Below are 16,325 nucleotides of genomic sequence, written 5' to 3' on the forward strand. Positions count from 1 at the left end.
TTTATACATTCATTTATTGCTAGGTTACTACATGTAGAGAATATAGAATAACAATATGTAATCAATAATCAGTAATTTCTAATGGAGAACATATAATACATAATGATGGTTAATACTGTGCATTATGTATTATTATATTAATAATTATTATGTTATTTTATTATATTTACATATATATATATACACCTATTTTTATATATTGTATTTATTTAAGTACATAATACATAGTTAAAACACACCTTCCAGTGGAAGATGTTCCTTCCCATGACAGGGGKTGGGACTGGATGGTCTTTAAGGTCCCTCCCAACCTAAACCATTKCAGGACTCTATGATTTAATGCATTACTGTACATATTTACCCTGTTCTATACATTTAATAAATAGGGAGGGTGGACACCATGGTGCAAACAAACCCTCCCAGTTTTCCAAATTCACACCTTCAGTTCCCCACCCCACTGCAAAGCTCGGGAGCACCAGGATGAGGTTCCCCACTCGTCCCCCACCCTGCAGCCYCTCCAGCCAGGGGCTGAGCAAACAGACTCATTGTACTGAAGCTGCTGAGCCATCGCAGGCCCAAAATCAWCCCCAAAATAGCAGGAGCCGTGTTGACAAAAGCCTTTTGTAAAAGCAGAGCCCCCCTGGCCAGCAGCCCCGGCCATGGCATCCCTGTGTCAGCGATTCTCTTSCACTGGAAGGTGCCAGGCCTGACCCCCCCTTCCAAACCCAGCACTTCAAATATGAAAATCACACTTGATTAATTTAATTTCTTTTGTTTCCCTGCCTTACTCCTCCAACTATTTGGGGTATTTCAAAGAAAGCCCAGAGAAGTGTCCCCCTTCCAGCTATTGGAAGCTGCATCGCCACTAGAAACACCACAAAACTGGGAGGCAAATCCCACAAAAAAACTCAGACACYATAATTTTCCCTTCCTATTTTTCCCCCTCTCTACTTCCCCACCATCACCCAAACTTTTGGATCACCAGCCAGGGAAAATCCCAGCACTGGAGCATCCCYGGGCTCCTGTCCCCACCCCGACCTCCAGCTCAGTTGTGTGCCAAACCCCTCTGCGTTTCGCCTGTTTCTCTACCTGATTCCTTCCCTTTTTACCCCAAACTCCAAGGGTGCTGCCCTTACCCGAGCACCCGGGGCCGYGCCGGTGATGGCTCTTCCCGTCTGTGCCTGCCAGGCTCAGCTCATTCCAGATTTTTTCCGCCAGAATCAGTGGAGCCCACGTCACTCCCACCCCTCCTGTGCGGGGAGGGATAACTGGGCTTCAGTGGGCTGGATAACCCGGCTCCAGGGACACAGCAAAGTGGGGCTGGGATACCCTGGGGAAAGCTCCTGGAGGCCAAAACAATGGGTATGTAGTGAGTTTTATCTTCTGGGAGAGAAATATCCACGGGACGGAGCCTGCTGACCACGGTGCATGGGGATAAATGGTTCCTAAGTGCTGGATAAGCCATAAACCAGACCAATATTTCCTAAAAATCCTACAGCAACTTAGATGTGAGTCTTTAAATCTGTAAGGTAAGAKCATTTCTCCTTGAGAAACACCTCCATTTGGATTCAGACAGGTTTTATTCTTGTCCCTCATTGCTCCCAGCTCCCATGGAGGCCATTTCTATGGCGTTTCTATCCACAAAGTGATTTATTTTGGACAAAYCAGGCTCTTACTTAGGGGTTTCTGTATTAAATTGCTACATATTTTATTTTCTTGTTAATCCACACAGCAGTGCAACAATCATCCTTCAAACACATACAAAGCTCCTCTCACTGTACAACACTTTCCTGAACACGAGTTAAAGGTGGAAAAGGTACCATTAAAATTTAAAAAATAATTAACAAGATGCATTGCAAAAACTCAAGGGGAGGGAGAAAGTTAGAGGTTTAGTTCACATCGAGGTATAAAACTGATATTGCTGGTTTAGCCTAGGAGGAAAGAGGTTCTTCCAGCTGATGGTGGTAATGGAGCCAGTCTAGTCCTGGTTTCACCAGGATAACGTGTTGGCAATGCTGGAAAATGGATTTGCAAAATAAAATCCTCTTTATTCCTGCCTCCCCCTCCTCCTGCCTTCTCTTTTCCATCCAGCATCCCTTGAGATGCTCAAGGCCCTCAGCTATCCCTGTGAGTGCTATTTGGCATTTACAGCTACCAGAGAGTTTTGACATCATGGTTTTCTTAAAAATCCCTAAATATTAGTGCAAATTAGAGYGGGAGATGGAGGGAGGTGCACCACCAGATGCAGGTTTGGGGAAGCGCTGGAAAAATGGGATTTTCTCCTGTGCTGAAATCCACCCGTGAGCCCTCAGGTCAGGGTTAAACCCCCCAAATCTCAGCCAACCCTTTCAATTTACAGACTCTCCCTGACACCTGCAAATTATTGCAATAAGAATGTGCTTTTCTTCAAAAAGAAAAAAAAGAGGAATTGCTTGTGCTCTCTTGCTGGCGAGCAGTGGGTCTGTCACTGGGAGCCATGTTGGCYATTTCCAAACTGAGCCCCCAATTCCTGCTCTGGAACTCTGGCAGCTCTCACTCAGCTCTGTCCTCAGCTTTGTGCTGCTCACAGATTTCCATTTTTTTTTTTCTTTTTCCAAGGATTTGAGGTTTTGGCTGAAGCTGCCACCAGCYGAAGCCTTCCAGGGAAGAGCCCTTGTGTGCCGAGGAGGAGCCCCCCGAGGATTCTGCGGCGTGAAGGCGTGGGAGGAYGGTTGGCTCAGAGCTGGAGCAATCCCAATGGACACTGGGAACGTTCCGGGAATGGCAGGRGCTGGGATTTGGTGCAGTACATCCTACAGGGATGTTCACATCGCTGTCGGACCCTCAGAAATCTCCTCCAGCCTCTGCTCAATCATCAGCCGCAGGATGGAATATCTGGAGAGGTACAGGACAAAGAAAAGAGGATTTTCCAGCATCAAGCTGTCTAAAAAAACCCTGGAATAGTGCAAATCTCAAAGGCTCTTGCATACATCAGCGATGCAGGGCTACACAAATGAATTTTTGTGACCAAAGCAGCCCCCGAGGAATGCTCTTCCCTCCCAGCATCCCACATGTGACACTCCCAGTCCAACATACTTGTGCTTCAGCTTCTTCACTTCCCGATCCTCCTCTTCCTCCAGCTTCTGGATGAAGCTCCTGAGGATGGGCATCTCAAATTTGATGTACTGAGCCACCTGGGTGGGAGAGGAACAGCAGGAAATGATAAAGAGGGTGTAGAACTGGCCCCTGTCATTGTCTCCTTAGATTTAATCTGGGATATCAGGGATCCCCAAATTCTGCAACAAWCCCTAAAATAAAAGATGTTTCCTCTGCAGAGAGTAAACATCAGCTCATGCAAATGAGTGAGCACTGGATAATTATTGGAAAAAAGTCTACCCAAGATTTATTTTATTTTGATTTACCTAGAGGTGGCTCCATTGCCCTGAGCAGAGTGACGAGTGTCCCCAGTGTCTCAGAGCTGTTTAAGCCCAAATACACCSCAGGAATGCCTCGTTTGAGCTGGGATTTCAGAGCACAGCAGGCCTGGAAAGCCGGCAGATGGCAACACRGAGCCGCTCCCACCTGTGGCGCTTTCCCGGCTGGAAAAACACCAGTCACGCCAAAGGCTGTGCTGAAATCGCTCTTCCATGATCAGATTGGGGRTGGCACAATAGGGCTGGGACTGTCRGCTCYGGCTTGGAGCTGGAGGCTGCTCTTTCAGCACAGAATGAGGATTTTTCCCATAAGATCGGGAGTTTTCATGGAGAGACACAGGAGCAAAGCAATTCCTGCAGCCCCAGCGCACATCTGTTCATCGGGGAAAAATTCTTCCCTATGAGGGTGGGGAGGGGCTGGGATGGAATTCCCAGAGAAGCTTGGCTGCCCTTGGATCTCTGGAAGTGCCTAAGGCCAGGCTGGATGGGGCTTGCAGCAACTTGGGATGGTGGAAGGTGTCTCTGCCCATGGTGGAGGTGGGACAGGATGTGTTTTAAGGTCCCTTCCAACCCAAACCACTCCAAGATTCTGTGATCCCCCAGTTTATCCAAGCCCTCCCGAGGGTGACGTGCATCCTGTGCGGGCACACTCACATCATAGGTGACCTCTTCCACCTGGTCCTTCTCCATGAGGAACACCTTGGAGACCTGCTCGCAGGGGCCCTGCAGGATGCGGGCCAGCAGGGGGAAGTCGCTGCCRCGCAGCTTCTGCTTCTCTGCAACCAAAAAACCGCGGGGTTGGGCCGGGACAGAGCGGGCAGCGCCGGGGACGAGGCAGCAGCACCAAAACCGCGGGGCTTTGGGGCACTCAGGGCCAGGGGTCTGGGGGACTCATGGCCAGGGGTCTGGGGGACTCAGGGCCAAGGGTTTGGGGAACTGACATCCAGGAGCTTTGGGGCACTCATGGCCAGGGGTTTGGGGCACTCATGGCCAGGGGTCTGGGGGACTCAGGGCCAAGGGTTTGGGGCACTCACATCCAGGGGTTTGGGGCACTCATGGCCAGGGGTTTGGGGCACTCACATCCAGGGGTTTGGGGCACTCACATCCAGGGGTTTGGGGGACTCACACCCAGGGATTTGGGGGACTCATGGCCAGGGCTTTGGGGCACTCACACCCAGGGGTTTAGGGCACTCATGGCCAGGGTGTTGGGGCACTCAGGGCCAGGGGTTTGGGGCACTCACATCCAGGAGCTTTGGGGCACTCACATCCAGGGGTTTGGGGCACTCAGGGCCAGGGGTTTGGGGCACTCAGGGCTAGAGGGTTTGGGGCACTAATGTCCATGGGGGTTTGGGGCATTCACTCAAATCCAGGGGGTTTGGAGCACCTCACATCCAGGGGCTTTGGAGCACTAATGCCCATCACTCATGGCCAGAATAATATGGGCCACTCACCTCCACTTGTGTGCACCATGTACAGAGCAAACTCCTCCGCAGAGTTCTCAATCTGGAGGAAGATACAAAGCTCTGCTAAAGGGCAGGTTCCTACCCTGGGGTGTCCCAGGAATCAAAACCAAAATCCCATTATTTCACTGGGCCATTGCATTTTATACATAGATATATAAGTATATAGATATATATAAATATATATAGATATATAGTTATATAAGTACATATATGTAAGTACAAAGGTATAAAAATATTTATACAATAATATAATAATTACATATATTAAATGTATTTTTATATTATATAAATTATTTATCTAGATATAATATATAGTACATATTTACTATATATTACATAGTATATTTAATGTACTTCATATTTGCATTCCATAATGTATTGTGTAATATTTACATTTATTAATATATACTTATAATTATATATTGTATTTAGTATATATTAGTTATTGTATTAACATATTTTATTTATAAATATGTATCAATACGTATTTTATAGAGTATTTATTATATTTATTGACACAAATAATTTTTATTATTTATTTTATTTATATATATGATATATGATATATGATATATGATATATGATATATGATATATGATATATGATATATGATATATGATATATTATATATTATATATTATATATTATATATTATATATTATACATTAATAAAATTATAGTTAATACAATATTTTTCAAGTAACACAATTATATATTATGAATATGTATAATATATTATGAATATATAACATATATTTTGCCTATATATTCAAATATAAATATATAGATATTTATGTATCTAATATATCTATAAATATATGATTTTCATTTATAATGCGTAGAATACACACACACACAAAAACATATTAAAAATATATTAAAAATAGATAAAAATATATAAAAATATATTAAAAATATATAAAAATATAAAAAAAATTTTAAAAATATATTAAAAGTATATATAAAATATAAAAATATATTTAAAATATAAAAATATATAAAAATATATAAAAAATATATAGAAAATATATAAAAAATATATAAATTCAGAGCAGCCCAGGGGCATTGAGAGGGGGATGATGACCTTACCTTGAACTTATTGAGCAGCAGTTTGAGGACCTGGGGGGTGGTCATAGTGCTGTTGATGCGCACGTTGGTGACCGAGCCGTAGGCGGGGGTGAACACGGACGTCTGTGGRGCACAAAAGCCATTGAAGGCTCTCCCTGGCCAGCCCTGGACCCTCGAGCTGTGCCATGGGGCTGTGCTCACCTTGTGGTTGTAGAAGTGGCCGTTGATGGAGAAGCGGTGGCGGCGCAGGCGGCGCTGCTCCCCGGGCGTGCGAGCGCTGCCGCGGTGCCGAACACCAACATCGCTGCGTGTCCTCATCAGCTGTGGRGCCTCCTCCTGCTGCGGCCTGGGGGCTGCAAACATCCCATTGGGACATGGGGACAGCTGGGAACCCCCAGCATTCTCCTCTAGAGCTCCAGAAGCTCCAGATTCTCCTGACCCTGCCAGGAGAACAATCCCTGTGCGATTGTTGGCATGTCCTGTGTTGGCCTGGGAGCTGGGTCAATGATCCTCGTGATTCCTTCTCACTCAGGAGATTCTGTGATTCCAGAATCACAGCCATTGGAAGTTCCCACATGGATGCAGAAATCCTCACTCCAAGAACAAGCCCTACAAACTTCCCAGGACACATTTAACACACCAGTTTAAACCACAGTAACTGGTTTATTCTCACCCAGCTCCCCAGAAAGGTCATTAATTCAGAATTAACTGACTAAATCCAGGCTGCTAACTGGATAAAACCTCTTCTCCTGGGAACTTGAGCATCTTCTCTAGCTTTTCCATAATTTAACTTTCTCTGTTCTCCTTCTCTTTAATGAGAACAGGCAAACGAGGGCAGAGCCACAGATCTCTGCATGAAAACTGGCCTGGATCCAGATTATTATAAACCAGGTCTTCATCCATTTTTAATGAACCTCTGAGGCTCCAGCTTTGGGTGTTTTAATTCAAAGCATGTCTGCAGCAGGGAGAAATTTCCAGTAAGTGCTGCTCCAGCTCCACACACGGTGACTAAGCAGTCCCGAGGAGCTGTGCATGCACGTCAGGCACTGATTTTTAACTGGATTTTAGGGAAGAATGTAATAAAAGCCTTTTTTCTTACGTGCTGGCAGAGGAGTGAGGCCATAAGGCTGAGACAGCTGCTGGGGAATCATGGTGGGGTGACATGGGGTGGGTATTGCCCGGGAAAGATTTAATTAAGGGGGAAAAGTGTTGTGAAGGTGGAGATCAAAAAAAACAAGGGAAAAAGTTGTAGGGTCATGGAAGGGGGTTAATGGATCAAGTTTTGTATGGGCTCTGCTCCTCCCAAAATCAAAAGGATGAGCTGGTTCTTCTCTACCCCCACCAACCCCCTGAAAAACACCCATAAAAACACAACATCTGCAAAATGCCCTAACTGAATGAGAAAAATGCATCCAGCAGGTATTTCCTGCAGCAATATCCGGTGGGACACCCTGTGTCCTGTTCCTCGCTGTCTGTGCCTAGAACAAGGGGTTAATGAAGCTCTGGCTGAGCTCTTCCCTTTCTACAGAGGAGGGGAAAAACACTTTGCAGAAATGTTGACTTTGCCATGGTAACAGCTCTTCCCAATACGCCTATTCTTCTTCCCAAAAAGTGCAGCCTCCGGGAAGGGGAAGTGCCCGCATCCTTTCCCCTGCGATCCCACGAGGCTCTGCTCCATCCTCCCATTTCTTTCCAAGTTCATCTCCACCACATCTCAYTTGTGGCCCCTTCCCTGAGCAAAAACTCTTGGGAATCAGGGAATCATTTAGGTTGGAAAAGACCTTTAAGATTATTGAGGTTTGGGCCATCCGGGAAAAGATTGAATAAAATGAATAAAGAAGCTTAGGAAGTGGCTGGGAAACWGAGTCTGGAGTTGAGAACAAGCCTGGTTTATATTTTCTTAAATAAAACTGGAGCAGGAGGCACCTGCTCCCAAGCACCAGGACAAATCCAAGCGGATCTGAGCCCTGCTCACCTGCACCATTCCCGGGAGTGTCCGTGTTGGGCTCTGTGTCCGTCACCTGGATGTCTGGCAGGGTGCTGGGCTTTAGCACCGACCTGGAGATGGACAGARGTGACAATGGGTGCCCTGTGTGGCTGCAGAGGAAAGGATAATCCAGGGAATCTTCCCCCCTGCCCCCATGATGCTGATTCCAGGCTGGGAAGCAGCCTGTTCTCCCTGTGGATTGGCAGCTAACCATCCCTGAAGGGTCACAGCATGGGCTGGTTGCAACATAAATCCTGAAACCYATCCTGCCCTGCTCCCAAAAAAACCTTGAAGGGTGTAACCCCAGGTACCCTCTTCTCAGGAAAGAATGCTGAGCCACAAACAGCYTTTCCTTGGCTCCAGCACACAACCTGCAAAGGCGAAGTTGAACCTGCCCTCCTTAGCCCTTGGGAGATGGGAAAAAAAAATCAAGGAAAAAGCAGGGAGACCCCCATGGCCACAGCAAATCCCAGCCTGGCTGCCCCTGGGATCCAGCTGCAGCCCAGAATSCCAGGGGAAATGCAGAACTGGGATCACTGGAACCAGAGCAACATCGATCATGGAAYTGGTGTGGAAGTGGGAAGGAAGCAGGGGGGGTTTGGGGGCATTTCCTGCAGGCAAAGGGGGTTTGGGGAAGGGGGTCTCTGTAAAAGAGGGGCCTGCAAAGGGGTTCTGAAAAAAGGAGGGGTTACAAAAAGGGAGGGTCTGAAAAAAGGAGGGACTAGAAAGGGGGATTTTAGGAAAAAGAGGGGTCTGCAAAAAAGGGGTGGGGCTGCAAACAGGGCAGTTGCAAAAGGGAGAGTTTTTTTCAGAAGGTGGAGTTTTGCAAAGTGGGAGTTGCAAAAAAGGGAGTTGCAAAAAGTGGGAGATTTTCAAGAAAGGGGAGATTAATAAAAAAAGGGGGGCTTCAAAATGGGGGTCAGAAAAAGAGGTCTTTGCAAAAACGGGGGTAATAAAAGGGAATGCAGAAAGGGGTATTTTGTAAAAGAGGGATCTGTAAAAAAGGGGAGGGTTGCAAAAGGGGGTATTGCAAATGGGGGATTGGAAAAAGCAGTGTCTTAGCAAGCGAGGCGGATCTTTGAAAAAAGAGGAGTTTTGAAAAAAGGGAAGTAGAAAAAGGGAGGGTGCAAAAAGTTTTTTTTTAGCAAAAGAGGTGTCTCTTTCTAATGGGTGGAGTTTGCAAAAGAGCTAAAAGGGGAGTTTTGAAAAAAAGGGGGAGGATTTGAAAAAGATGGGGGAGCTTTGCTACGTGAACACCCAATCCTTTCTTTCAGACTGAGCTCTTCCAGGTGCTGCACTCCAGACAAACAAAACACAGAGGAAGCAGCTGGGGGGGCAGTTCACAAACCTCGACCATCTGTGTGCCTTTGGGGGTGTCTGTCCATCTCCCCTGCTCAGCCATGAAAAAAAAACCACAGGGGGTGTTTTTGGGGGTGTCTGTGTGTGTTTGCCCCCACTCACCCGTGGGCCCCCAGGTTGCAGCCCGAGTGCCAGGAAGAGGAGGAGGGCGGCGGGCGGATGCGCTGGTTGTCGTCCTGCATCTGGAGGCGGATGGGGCGGCGCAGCCCCCACGAGATGTTCAGCAGTCCCTCCACTATGAGCTCCCCTTCTTCCTGAGGCACAGACGGGCACCTCAGAACCCAGAGAGCAGCTGGGAATGTGGGGTGGGGATTGGGGTTCTGTAAAGTCCCTTCCAGCCCAAACCACCCTGTGATTCTATTTCTATACATCTCACAAGTCTGGTCAGTCTCACTCCTGTGCCTGCTAAGGCCACAGGCCAGATCCTCCTGGAAATTGTGCTAAAGGCACTTGGAGAACAAGGATTGGTGACAGCCAATGTGGCTTCACTGGGACAAAACTCTGTGACCTTCCAGGATGGGGTTACAGCTCTGGTGGATGAAGGAACTGATGTCATCTACCCGGACTTGGGCAAAACATCTGACAGGGAACATGACACAGAACCATAGAATGGTCTGGGTTGAAGGCACCTCAAAGATCAGCCAGTGAATTCCATCTGCACTGAGTGCTCCATCCATCACATCCCGTCTCTCCAGTTCACAGAATCCAAGGATGGGGCTTGGAGCACCCAGTGAGAGCTGTCCCTGTCCATGGCAGGGGGTTGGAATGACAGGATCTTTGARGTCCCTTCCAATCCAAACCATTCCATGATTCCATGTTTAGACGGGATATTGGGAAGAAATTCTTCCCTGTGAAGATGGGGAGGGGATGGGATAGAATTCCCAGAGAAGCTGTGGCTGCCCCTGGAAGTGTCCAGGGATGTCCAGTGTCCCARGCCAGGCTGGACAGRGCTTCAARCACCCTTGAAGGGATAATGGAAGGTGTCCCTGTSTATGGCAGGGGTGGCACTGGATGGACTTTAAGGCTGCTTCCAACCCAAACCATTCTATGATTCCATGATTCTCCAAGTCTGAATCACGACCAATTCCCTCAGTTTCCCTCTGGCTGGGGGATTTCTCACCTCCCGGTGCCGCAGCTGCAAATTCTGCCCTTCGTAGTAGATGTTGTAGGTCTTCAGGTGCAGGAGCAGCTCATTTCTAGGGGAAAAAATGGGAAAGCTGCTGAGAWGGGGTTTGGAGGAAGGAGGGAGAATGCTTCAGGCACCACTTGGTGACCTGTGGGCTACCTGGGGTGGAACTGGGAGAAAGCAGGAATTGCTTCCCTGGTTGAGAAACCTGCTACACTGCTGGGGACTCAAAACTAGCTTTATTTGAGACAGATTTGGGTATTTTGCCACCTCTAGACCTCCCCTGTTGAAAGTATTTTCTGGGGGTCCAASAATTTGCACCAACAACTGGGGGGAGAAACTCCCAGTGACTGTGTCCCACATAAATTTTCCAGAAGGACAAGAAACCCCATCAGAGCTTGGTGCTGTTGGTCACAAGGCTGAAAAACAAATCAATTTTCAGGCTCCCCCAAGCCCTGGGGTCACACTGGAGTCACATGTTAGCACAGGAGAGTTGGTCACGTTGGCTCCTGGCTCCAGCCCCTGGCCTCGAGCTCATAACAAAGGTCTGAGCCCTGCTCTGAGGGCAAAATAATAATAAAAATAAAGATTAAAAACAAAGACAAAAATAAAGACAAAGATAAATTTCAAAAGATGGAATAAAAATATGAAAATAAAAATAAAATAAATAAAAATCTTCGAAAAATAAAAGTAAGCCATCCTAGCCATTAATCACAGGACATGATGCCTCTGGCATTAATTCCCAAAGCTGGGCTGGCTGATGGAGGTTAAGGATGTTCAGCACCACCAGACTGATATAAACAAGTCATAAAAATCATGGGGATTTGGGGTTAAGACAAGCGAGAATAATATCACATATTTGCTTTATTTCTCTTTAAAACTTCCTTAAACCTTAGGAATAATTTCACTTCTTTACCAAAGAATAGAGGAACAATTATTAATCAAGACTTTTTCAGCAAAGCCCATTTTTATGGAAGTTTATGGAGCACCTGGCCACACTCCTAAGGAAAACTTAAAAATCCCACCAAAAACCATTTTCTTTTTAAGGAAATTGCCTTTTTTTTTGCCCCAGAACAGCTTCTTTTTTCCAAATTCCACTGAATTGAGTTAAAACCCAGGGTCACTCCCATTGTTGCAGCTCAAAGAAATATTGTATGTTATAGGTCACAGATAATATATTATATATTGTATTTATAATGTTATATATTGTTATATATTGTTATATATTGTTATATATTGTTATATATTGTCATATATTATACATTGTTATATTTTATATATTTTCATATATTGTTATATGTTATACATTATATATTTTCAGTTATAGACAATATATTAGACATTACATTATGTATCATATAGTCCATATATTCCCCCTGGAACATGGCAAACAATTCTCCCAGCTCCTCCCATTTCCCCGTCCATCCCAGCATTCCTGAGGGTCTTACTTGGAGATGAATTTGTTTTTTCCACAGGGTACCAGGTCCTCTCCACCACCGTAATCCATCCTCCCCCAGYGCTGTCATGGGAGCTGAGCTGCAGGAGGGAGGAGAGAGATGCCTCAGTGGAAACCGYCCCATCCTCGCATCCCTGCCACCCTCCCTGGGTAATAGGGAAATAAACTCCCTCAGGTTTGGAGGAACTGCTGGGAAAAGGCTCCAGAGGACACAGAGTGGGTGGGGTTTGATGGGAAAGCGGTGGGAAAGGAGGGAGATCAGATAAGAGCAGAGGCGCCGCAAACTCACTGAAAAATTAATCCCTGCAGAGATATCCTTACGCTAAATTTGCATTAGGAGCATCCAAGGGTGTCCCAGTGATGTCAGAGCTGGAGGTGGGAGTGGTATCAATGGGAATTGTTCCTTTGCTCTGTTTATTTTACAATTATTTCAKTCTTCTGCACAAGCAGCCACTTCCTTGGGCCATCCCAAGCCTGGTGGTGGCACCAAGGATGATTTTCCAATCAGCCAGAGATGCTGGGCTGATCCTTCAGCTTTTTAGTGCTCTCAGCAGGATTTTTGTGCCAAAACAGCCCCACTGCTGTCATGCAAACTCTTGGGAAGTCCCCAAAAACCCCACATTGGGACAGGCCCTGGCTTAGATCTCAAGTGTGATTTTAGGATGCTATGAAATGGAATTAAAATCAGATTTGGGCTGAAGCCCTTGGAGTGCTGCTYGTGGATTCAAAACATTTTGGAAATCAGGCATCAGAGAGACCTTGGAATGCAACACTGGCATGGTTTTGAATGAGGAAAAGCCCTTCTGGGGTCATGCTTTTCCTTGGATGTTTGTGCAAGCTCTCCTAGACAGAATTTAATTTTTTCAGGATCTTTTCCCTCTCTCTCCTTCTCCCRAAAGAGAAACTGAGGTGAGGTGAGAAAAAAGCATTTGCTCTGCAAACCACTGCTCTTTTCCACCTCCCACATTGCCATGTGCTTCCTCCCAATCCCCTGGGAAACAAAACTCTTTTCCTGCAAGAAAAACAGTCAACTCCAGAACAAAATGCAAGTGAATAAATGACTCAACCCAGGCTGTAAAACCTGCATTGGAGGATGAACCTGCCCCTAAAGTGGTGGAAATCCCGGTGTCTTATCCTACAAATTGAGATAAATCCCAGCAAATAAATGATTGGCAACAGCAAAAATATTCTCTGTCAGGTTTGAAACCCCACATGAGGCTGGAGTTGGAGCAGGAGGAAAGAGCAGGAAATTGGCCCAGCCCAGCCCTGAGACTCAGGGTCTGCCCAGAGAAAAAGCAGAAGAAAAGATCACCAGCGAAGGGCTGACAAAGCTTTGGGTTTCCTGCAGAGCTGCAGAGCTGCACGAGCATCCTGACACAACCCAGCAAAGTCTGGAAAAATCCAGCAAAGCCCAGCACCAACCCTCCTTCCATGGCTGACAGCTGCCTGTCCTGCATCCATCCATCCTCCCACAGGTAACAAACACAGCAATAATCCTATTTATCCATAAAACATGGTACTGGGAAAAGATTTTGCAGATTTGGGATAAATGTTGGGGCAGCAGCAGCTGCTTGTGGTGCCCAAAATTTGGGGGTTCCCAGCTGTGAGATGCAGGAACAGCAGGAATGAGCATCCTGCTGGKAGTTGTCCACTGGCAAGTGATGAAAAGCTCTGGGGATGTTCTGAGAGGATTAAAGGACATGGCTCTTGGCACATGTGAAAATGGTGCCAGAAATACCAAAGTAGCTAAAAAATACCCTCTTACAGCAGCACAACCCGGGGTGGAGCCTTTGGTACCACATGGAGCTTCACTCCAGAGCATCCAGGGGATGCTAATGGGTGAAGCCAAAGTCCCATTTCCCTCAAAGGGGACACGGGCATGAACTGCAGCCAAAAAAAAAGGGCCTATTTTGGGATGGAAGGGGAGCTCCAAAACACAGGTTCATCCTCCTGTGCTGAGAAGTCGTTTCCTGTTTACACACTGGCTCTGCCACCTTCGCCTCCGTCATCACATCCCCTTCCGAGCACTGAGGAAAGGGGCAAATTCTTCCTTTTTTGGGTCTTGAGAGAACCAGGCTGTGAGCAGAGGCAGAGGAAGCTGCCTGGATATTCCCCARTGGAGATCAGGCACTGCTGACCCCCAATACCCCGCTATGGCTGTGGAAGAATCTGGAAATCACCCAAGTCAAAGGGCTGGCAAAGCAGAAGTTGCTCCATTGCTCAACTGTGGCAGTTTGGTGCTGTCTCCATTCCCAGATCCTCCYGTGTCTCAGTTTCCCCCTCTGAGCTGACGAGTTTCTGCCGTGCCCTGCCTGGCCTGAGCTTTTCCTGATGTTTTGCAAAGTGCTTTTAAAACAGCACCAGATCAAACCAATGCCCTGCCCCCTCAGCGGGAGGATTCCAGCCCTCTGTGCCTCCCAGCACCAGCCCTCAGCTGCTCCAACAGCTGCTTTAGGCCTGACAGACCCCACGGATCCCAGACTTGCTCCCCTCCCTAAAAATAACCTCCCTAACCTCCTTTCTGCATCCTTACAGCTCAACCTGTCCCAGGGGGCAGAGGGAGCCTGGCCACATTCACAGCCCCTCACATTCACTTTTGCTGAGCTCCTGGGGAGTTGCACAGTTCCAAAACAACAACAAMAAAAAAAGAAAAAAAGTAGCAAAAYSCCYCCATATTGTGTTTTCAGCAGGAGAGGGGTGTTCTTCCCTGCTCCTGCAAAGAGATCTCCATTTTGGGGGCTGCCTTGGTTTCCCCCCCAGCAGCACACGGAAGCCTGGGCAGCATCTCCAGCATCTCCAGCATCCCCCCCTGGGGCGGGAGACGCGGATTTGGCGCAGCTGAGGCTCCCCCTGGCCGAGCGAGGGTTTGTGGGAATATCCTGCTCCCCTGGGAGGCCGCGAGATTCCCTCCCGCACAAAAGCTGCCGCTTCCCTGCAGCCCRGGGCGGCTTTTAACCGGCCCAAGGGCGCTTCGATCCCGCTGCGATSGGTAGCAAAGCATCATCCAAAGGCGAGGATTCCTCCCGGGAGCCTCCAGCAGCCGCCGTGCCCCGCGGTGTCTGGGGACGATCGGACACGGCCGAGCGCTCACCCCGCTCCGGCAGATCCTGGAGCAGCCGCTGCTGAGCTACTCCTGAGCTGGGATCCCTTCCACGCCTCCGGCCCGCATCCCTAGGCGGGAAGGTGCGGCAGCTTCATTGTTTTCCAACGCCGCTATTGTTCTCCGACCCAATTGCTCCGTCCTGGAAGGGGAAAGAGGGAAGGAGTGGAAGGATGAGTGGGGGCAGAGCCGTCGGGCGGCGATGCCGTGGGGGTGCCGGGTCGTTTGGGGACAAGCGGGGGGACCCATTGGCAACACTCGGGGTGAAGCTCTCCGGGAGGAGCCGGTGGCCACCAGCAGCTCCTCGTGGGCTCCGGGACGGCAGCGGGCGGGTCCCACGGCGGGCGGATGGGGCGAGGAGGTGCCGTGCTCGGGGTGGGATCCGGGAGCGCTGCGGCTGCTCCAGCCCGGCCKGAGGGTGATGCTGAGGGCTCGGTGGTGCTGAGGTGACAGCCCGGCTGTGGGAGCGGATCCCCCCGCGGCCCGGCGCTGGAGAGTGGTKTTCGCCTCCGCTCGCTGAGGCTGCGGGGGGACGCGGCCCAGCCCCGCGCCGGGGAAGGGATGGAGATCGGGATGGGGGCAGGGATGAAGATGAGGACGCTCCATCCCGCCCGCACTCACCCGGTCCTGGTCCTGGTCCTGGTCCTGGTCCCGGTGCCGGTGGCGGTGGCGGTGGCGGTCCCGCTCCGCTCGCAGCCGGTGCCTCCGTGGGGCCGCCCCTGGGCGGGGCAGGGCGGAGCGGACACCGCGGGGAGGGGCGCAGGCGGGGCGGGAGCGCGGGGGACACTCCCATCCGCACTCAGGGTCATCCCGGAACCCGGATGCTGAGGGACATCCCCGCTCCGGGATCCTTTCCCGGGTGCCAGGACTAGGGACCCCAAAGGATGCCGCCTCGGGCAGCCGGTTGGTCCCTGCCCGGGCATCCCGAAGGATGCTCCATCTCACATCCCTGGATCAGGCTCTGGKTTCCCAAAGGACACCTTGGCTTCCCCCAGGTTGCACCTCAGGACCGGGGTCTCAGAGGRTGACCCATGCTTGGTGCCAAGACCACAGTCCCAAAGGATGCCCCACCGCCAGGACCAGGATCTGAAAGGATTCTCCATCCCTGGTGACAAGACCAGGATCCCAAAGACCACCCCATCTCCACTGTCAGAACCAGAATCCCAAAAGATGTCCCATCCCTGATATCAGGAACAGGATCCCGAAATATTCTCCATCTGTGTTGCCAAGACCAGGATCCCAAAGGAATCCCCATCCCACGCAGCCAGGCTGGAAATGCTCTTATAATCAGCTCCAGCTTTATGCAGAATTCCCAGAAGGAGCTTTGTGGGCTGAATCACTCAGGCTAAAGCACTT

At 48.9% G+C, this 16,325-nt stretch overlaps 1 protein-coding gene across 1 annotated transcript; it reads right to left on the minus strand.

Annotated features, from left to right (window-relative positions):
* Positions 1–1,572: 1,572 nt before the first annotated feature.
* RASSF2 (Ras association domain family member 2) lies at positions 1,573–15,677 on the minus strand. The gene is made up of 12 exons (XM_057384037.1): positions 15,591–15,677; positions 14,961–15,111; positions 11,862–11,949; positions 10,408–10,483; positions 9,390–9,541; positions 7,917–7,999; positions 6,143–6,294; positions 5,963–6,064; positions 4,862–4,913; positions 4,065–4,186; positions 3,073–3,170; positions 1,573–2,871 (listed from the first exon to the last, which is right to left on the minus strand). The coding sequence occupies exons 3-12, from the start codon at positions 11,918–11,920 to the stop codon at positions 2,802–2,804; spliced, it is 966 nt and encodes a 321-aa protein (XP_057240020.1). The 5' UTR covers positions 11,921–11,949; positions 14,961–15,111; positions 15,591–15,677; the 3' UTR covers positions 1,573–2,801.
* Positions 15,678–16,325: the final 648 nt, after the last annotated feature.

The sequence above is a fragment of the Malurus melanocephalus genome, unplaced genomic scaffold, assembly GCF_030028575.1.
Source record: "Malurus melanocephalus ecotype Western Australia unplaced genomic scaffold, MMel_1.1 scaffold_681, whole genome shotgun sequence".
NCBI lineage: Eukaryota > Metazoa > Chordata > Aves > Passeriformes > Maluridae > Malurus > Malurus melanocephalus.